General features: G+C 39.9%; 1 protein-coding gene across 1 annotated transcript; it reads right to left on the bottom strand.

The window, feature by feature from the left end:
• Nucleotides 1-3,039: 3,039 nt before the first annotated feature.
• Nucleotides 3,040-6,860, bottom strand: LOC146375439 (uncharacterized). Its single transcript, XM_084947904.1, has 5 exons — nucleotides 6,342-6,860; nucleotides 6,048-6,255; nucleotides 5,443-5,573; nucleotides 3,639-3,829; nucleotides 3,040-3,517 (listed from the first exon to the last, which is right to left on the bottom strand). Exons 1-5 carry the CDS (start codon nucleotides 6,858-6,860, stop codon nucleotides 3,040-3,042), a joined length of 1,527 nt encoding a protein of 508 aa, XP_084804030.1.
• Between the last annotated feature and the right edge of the window lie 245 nt (nucleotides 6,861-7,105).

Genomic DNA, 7,105 nt, shown 5'->3' with positions numbered 1-7,105 from the left:
AAAAGCCTAAACATTCACATTCTTTCTCTCACACAGTGCCTAAGCTACAACCTTGGCTCCCTGTTTATCTGCTCCTGCTGAGATGGGGCAGAAAACTCCAGTATGTTCTGTTCTCTTCTAATCAGACAAATAAGGCGATGACTTTCTGCAAACAGTATTTCTCATAACTCAGCAGTATAATGCATCATAAAACAATATCATTCATTCACAATCAACCAGCAGTCTAATGTAATGCAAATCAGCTTAACAAATGCAATAGTTATCACCTTCTTCTAATTCAGGAGAATAATGCAAACTAAAACTACATAATAATTCACCATCTTTAATTAAGGGTCTAACATGGCATAAAATAATATTATAATCTGACAGGAGTTAGGCTGTCTTTAGCCTCCTTAGGAAGTAAAGGTGTTGTTGTGCCTTAACAGCAGGTCTGTAGGTATTGTCATCTCTTTGAGTGGCTGAGCCAGAGCCCTGAATTAAACTTGATTGAATATCTCTGGAGAGATCTGAACATTGCTGTGCCCTCACACTAGTTTCGACATGACGGAGCTTTCAATTAAATTTTCAGTTCAGTTTTATTTATATTGCACCAAATCACAACAGCAGTAGGCTCAAGGTGTTTAATATTGTAAAGCAAAGACTCTAGCAAGCACTTGGTGACAATGGGATGGAAAACCCTGTTATAAAATTCCTATATAACAGAAAAAACAAAATAGTAGCAGAACAGGCTCAAGAACGGGCAGTGGCTGTGGCTGTCTACATCTGCAGTCCTATCCCTCGTCATGTACATGTCTTTGTATTTTTTCTCTTATCCCCCAGTCTGTCACGTATCCATGTCTGCTCTGTCCCAGTCCCAGTGTCCCTCTGTTCCTTGTTTTGTCATCCTCTGATGGCTGTGTTCTTCCTCAAGAGTGTTTCCCGTGTTCAGGATTATTTACTCTCGACCAGGATTCCTGGCATTTTGAGAGGAGCCAGCAATAAATCTGTTTTTTTCTTTTTTAATTCAACCTTTGTGCTTTTGGGGTCCTGAGTTTGGTTCCCAAACTTGCTCGTCACTAAGGAATTAAGAACACACTAGGTAACGAGAGGATGGCAGTAGGTGGGAACTGTTGGTGGAACAAGCTGGAGACAGCGACAGTTACATAACTGAGGAAAATGAAAGAGCAAAACACAAAGATGAGACTTGGACAGAGTGGACATGAAGGGAACAAAGGGAACTATGACACAGAACTCTGGAATGTAAGCTTCAGTCCACCTTTTTATAAGAACAGGGACCAGAAACCATTTTTGTACACATAATGTTCAGAATTAAGAGTATTTTATTCACTCCAAACTGGGAAATTGTTTTGTTACAGACCCTGTTCTTTAATTCAAACTTTTTAAGTTTGATTCTAGTAGTAGCCTTACTATAGTAGCAATATTCCTGTTATGGTCCAGAGTCTGTGGACTTGGTGTTTATGCTCGAGTGTATTAATATTCTGTTGGGTTGTTTGTGATTATCCCTAGTGTTTTGTGTCCTCTGTGCTCTTCTGTTCCACGTTTCAAGTTCCTATGTTCTGTCTCCCCAGTCTGTGTTAAGTTTGCGTGTTTAGAGGTTTGGTGGTGTGTTTCCTGTTTTTTTTTTTTTTTTGAAGGTTTGTTTCTCTTGTCAATGTTTCTAGTTTTGCTTCCCCTTTTCCCGTTATGTCCCATTAATCCCAGCCTTGTCTCCCTCCTGTCTCCCATTCCCTGATTGCCCTGTGTGTATTTAAGCCCTGTGTTTTCTCGTGTGCATTGCTGGTTCGTCTGTGTTCTTTCCCTGCATCATCGTCCCTGCGCCTCCATTTAAGGTTTCAGTTTTGTTTGGTTAATTTTTCACAGTTTAAATTATCCTTAGGTTTTGTTTCATGCCCATTATGTTCCTGTTTGTTTCACCTACCATATCAATAAAGCTCGCCCACATCAGAAGCTGCCTGCATCTTGGGTCCTACTTTCAATCTCCACTTGTCTGCCACTGCAGACATGACAATTTCAAAGATTAAATGATACTGGAAAGGTAGCTACTATCATACCATGACCCTCTGAACTCATCATTTATGAAAACTTGATGTCTCCATCTAGTGGCCAAACATAAAACAGGTGGCATAAGCTCAAACGGATTTGAATGATTGACACCAAAAATGAAAACCTGATGAAAATAAATGTTCAAATGTTTCCATATTCATATCCCAATTTAGAGTGAAATGAAATACAACCACTGTGTTGGGATGCATGGAAAAGCTCCATTACTGTTATTGTTATTATTATGTGACTTATACAGCACTTAAAAAAACCTTGATATCCATGTACATCACAGCAGCAAATAGACAAACATAACTCATTTTTGTACCTTTTAATAAATGTTTGTATGAATAAAAAGCATACATGAAGGTCATGTAAAAATGTATTGGACAAGGATCATGTTATGTGTCACATTGTCAGTACAGAAAACTAGGCCACATTTCTTTACAGGATTTTAGAACTCTTTATCTTCTCTTAACATGTGACCATGAATTTAGATAAAGTAGTAAAAGATGTATTCAAATTATTGTTTGTAGCTGACACAAATATTTACTTGCTGTTCAGGGGGGGATCTAAAGGAGCTACTGGATTTGGTCAAGTCACAAATGTGCAAAATGAAAAAAAAAAATGGGTTTGACAGAAACAAACTATCATAAAAGTAAAACTAAAATTATGTACAGATTGTAAAAGATTCTTGAATCAAATTCAGAAATTGTAAAAGAAATTGTGCAGATATGTATAGATGCTGTGGACATTTAAAGATTTAATGAAATAAATGTTTTGAAGATGATGAAATAAGCCAAAAATATCATATAAAACATATACATGACATTTCCATCAACTGTTTACACACTCTGTGTTTGCATTCCTCTGTGTGTTTATGTGCACATAGTCCATCTTTATTTTTAAATTTCTCTGCATCTGTCCCATCACATGTTCCCCTCTTTATTCTCACTTTGTTTTTGCCAACACAAGCCCACCTGTTTCTGCTAAAATCAGTTAAACTGGTGATCTGCTGCTGACATCTGCTGCAGTGTTGTTCATACTGCAGCAGCACAGACATGACAGCAAACTGTCAACAGGTCCTTTCTGCATGAAACAAAATAGCATCAAGTCCACAAAAGGACTGAGCAGGATCATGGCCAAACTTACATTTCTGACAAAAGATAATAGAATTACTGCAGGCAAGACCAACACAAAGTAATTCAGGTGCAACAGAAACAAAGTTCCTATAATTCTTCGTTTTTCCTCAGCAGGAACTGAGGTGGCAGCAGGCAGAGCTTTGAGGGTCCCAGCTAAACAAAGAATGAACAGAGGGGCAGGGTAGAAGGTAAAAACATAGATGCGTTCATGTTGGTGTAGTAATATTGCAAGAGAGATAGTGATAACACACATGGTCCAGACCAGAACAGACACCAAAATAGAACCTTTAGTTTGTCTTATGAAGTTCAGCATTGGACAGGTGATGAAAAAATACCTGCAACACAAAACAGACAGTATTCTGATTGATGCGGTAGACAAAAGTTTGACTGTAGGATGCTTCAAGTCACAATAAAATGTAGTATACTTGCATTGAAAGATATATGAAAGATAAATACCTTTCCAGAACAATGCAGGTTTTGAAGTTAAGACTAGTTGTAACACCGAAGAAGAAAAACACTTCAGAGACACCGGTGGGCTGCTGATGGTCTTCCAGTTTAGCCAGCCAAAGAACTGGAGCACAGAGCTGGATTAGATTGGAAACCAGGATGTATATGTAATAGGGGGCAGGGCCTGGATCCCTTCGTCTCTGCAGAAAATATGAGATTTACAATAATAAGCCATTTTTTATATAACTCTATATATTGCCTTAGTGTATTCAGTGTCTAGTGTCTCTGCAAAGGAAAGTGGACCAAGAGTCCTTTTTACCTTGATAAATGGAATTATTGTTCCAAAGGCTTTTTTATATTTCCCCCTTCCTACTCATTAATAAGGACATATAACTAAACACTATATAAGGTTTAAGGATTTAAAGGTTACTGTCCAGGGCTGTGTGCAGCAGGCAGGAATGGAGGACCCAAAATGCAGACTCCAGGAGGCAAACTGTAAACTCAAAAAACAGCTTTCTTGCTGAACACCTGAAAAACCAACACTATCTAAACTGGGAATACAAATAAAGTAAAATAGACAGGCAGGCTAGCAGACAGAACACACGGTGGAACTAAATAATAGAAACCTTAAAGAATATCGATAACCAAATCATAACCACTGGCTCTACAGACCTTTAAAACTAAATCGAGAATGTGCTGGGTAGGTTCTTTTATTTTCAACAAAGCCAACTGAGTCTAATAATAGATTAAATGCCATGTTGAGGCTGTCATTTTTAGCATCTACATCAGTGGTGGGCAGCTCCAAGCCTCAATAGCCAGTGTCCTGCATCAAGATGTGTTCTTGATCCAACACAGCTGATTTAAATAGATAAATGACCTCCTCAACATGTCCTGATGTTCTCCAGAGGCCTGGTAATGAACTAATCATTTGATTTAGGTGTGTTGACCCAAGGTGAGATCTAAAACGTGCAGGATACCGGCCCTTGAGGCTTGCAGTTGCCCAGCCCTGATCTACATAAATGTTAAAATCACCCACAATAAAATAATTATTGTGGGTCATTGACTGCAACTCTGGATAGAATCAGAGCTAATGAGGCTGCACCGGCAGGGACCTAGCTAAATTTGGGCTGTGAAGCCAGGTCTCCAGTAATCCGGGCCTCCAGATCTGCAAACACTAGTATCATTGTCACTAAAGGACGCCGAGGAGTAACCAAGTATCTTACACAATGAGCAGGAAAGTGAGGGAAAGACAGCTGAAGAGCACATGCTGCTAGTGAGTTGGCTACAAGCTAAGCTAAGGTAAAGACACAGTGAGTGAATCAACAGAGCATGCTTGGCTAAAGCACATAAAGACTGGACTATGAAATGAGACATTATCAAAGTTTTTAATTAAACAGACAAGATACATAAAAACACAACTGTGTGTTGGAACAGGAAGTCAGTGCCACCCGAAGGAGAAAGCCAGTGATGCAGATGCATCAGCTTTCTTTTCCCACAGACAACATTGTCTGATTTTATTGTCATTCTAGGTCTGCTAGACTTTGTAGTATTTGTAATGATTTCTAGTAATGATGGGTTACAGCCAAGGTAGGCAACATTAATTTATGTTTAAACTCATGATTCTTATTACATTCACTCACTATAGTGTCTAGGGGTTTGGAAATCCTTCATATGTATGAAATAACTCCTTATATCTTGCTAAATGCGGTTGGCTAAATCCAAAAAGCAAAGTGAATACTTAACTAGCAGGACAGGTTAGTTGATTTGTTAAATCTTCAAATACTGATAGAGATGGACGTAATTACATACATACCGCACAGCACATACAATAGATGATCAGTATGGTCAAAGGAAGGCAGACACAGATGTCAATCCACATTACCACTTCAACAGGCTCCATCTGTGTTCGCTGTTCAGTGATGGAGATGCTATAAATAAATAAGACTAAAAAAGGCACAAAGTTAGTACTGCTCTTGAGCAGAGGTGAAATTAGAGATACAAATGTCTTGATGCATGCTAAATCATCCAGGTAATGGAATCCCAAAAAGTTGATTCTGTTCATCTGGATGTAACGTTCTTAGTGGGAGAAGCACTTCACCATGAATAGATACAAATGTTTGGAGAATGGTTTATTAAACCAAAAGTTAGTCATTAGAGTTGAATGTTAGCCATCTGTACTTGCGTGTAACAGAGGATAAAATAAACCTTAATTGTATCTTCTTAGATCAAACATTGCATCAAAACCATTTCTAGTGAGATGAAAATATTAGTTACTGATATTCCTCTGGCAGAGGCCGACTGTATGACAGACATGACAACATTATGATAACCCTCGTGCATCTCTCCATGCCGTTCTCGTCTCCTCCTCCCGAATTCCCATCTCGGCTACAGGAAAAAGAGAAGAGAAGAGTCTCTCACCTCCCTCTACCCGCCGAGATGCCCGCATGACCGACTCCATTGCCATGATAAATGCCAGAGGGGAAATCGTGCAGCCTGCCATAACTCTGATTCCCAGGTGCTGCCAGGCTGTGGTGGTGTTCTCAGCTGTCACACAAAACTGTAAATCCTGAAAGTAGGTCTTGACCAGTCCTGTGATGTGGTTTGGTACGCTGAAATAGTTGATGGCCTTCCATAAGATCTCATGCGGAACTGACCCAAAGGCGTTGGCAAGGTCTAAAAAGACCACGTGAAGGGCTCTTTGTTCTTTCTTGCCTGAATCTGGTGCCAGATGATGCTGGTGTGCTCCAGACATCCCGAGAAGCCCCGGATGGCGGCCTTCTGCACTGATGTGTCAACATAGTTGTTTCTTTGCAGGAAAGTAGATAGTCTTTGGGCCAAGACACTGAAGAAGATCTTTCCATCTATGTTCAGCAGGACGATCTGGCAAAACTGGCTGATGGATGAGGAGTTCTTCTCCTTAGGGATCAGAACACCTTCTGCTCTTCGCAAAGCCCTTGGAATCATTCCTTTCTGCCACACTACCTTCATCAGCTTCCACAGGTATTTGAGCACTCGTGGGGTGTTTTTATAGAGCCTATATGAGATGCCATTAGGTCCTGGGGCCGATGCTGCTCTTGCCTGCTTCACTACCTTCTCCACTTCACTCCATGTAGGTGGTCTTATGTCCATTTGGTGTTCAGGTGCCTGGATGGGCGGCATATCACTCGGAATGGTAACTGGCTCATACCTCTGAGATTTCCTCAGACGTTCTTCCGGGTCTTTTATGGGCATTTTGAGATAAAGAATAAAACATATTCACTAGTCTAAAAGCGGCACGATAAACACTGTTTATTCAAGCTTTTATTATTCTAGAATGTAAATAACTCAGTCCTTTTTTCCCCTTCTTAGTTGTAATACCCTCTTTTGCACACACGGTGTCGCACTCTGTTGAATAGACCCGAGATTACTACCTCTTCTCTTTTCTTCTGTGCTCTAGCACTCACTTTCAGTTTACCGGAGGTTGTGTGAATTCTTTA

This window comes from Perissodus microlepis, chromosome 13, assembly GCF_051167445.1.
Source record: "Perissodus microlepis isolate ML-2025 ecotype Zambia chromosome 13, ASM5116744v1, whole genome shotgun sequence".
NCBI lineage: Eukaryota > Metazoa > Chordata > Actinopteri > Cichliformes > Cichlidae > Perissodus > Perissodus microlepis.
The sequence above is the reverse complement of the archived record's forward strand: the minus strand, read 5'-3'. Positions and strand labels throughout refer to the sequence as shown.

Excerpts from the sequence above, each read along its gene's own strand:
- LOC146375439 (XM_084947904.1), bottom strand. The coding sequence starts at position 6,860 with ATGCCCATAAAAGACCCGGAAGAACGTCTGAGGAAATCTCAGAGGTAT. Across the intron at positions 6,256-6,341 it reads TCATCTGGCACCAGATTCAG|GCCATCAACTATTTCAGCGT; the intron begins GCAAGAAAGAAC and ends ATCTTATGGAAG. Across the intron at positions 3,518-3,638 it reads ACCTGCATTGTTCTGGAAAG|GTATTTTTTCATCACCTGTC; the intron begins GTATTTATCTTT and ends TTTGTGTTGCAG.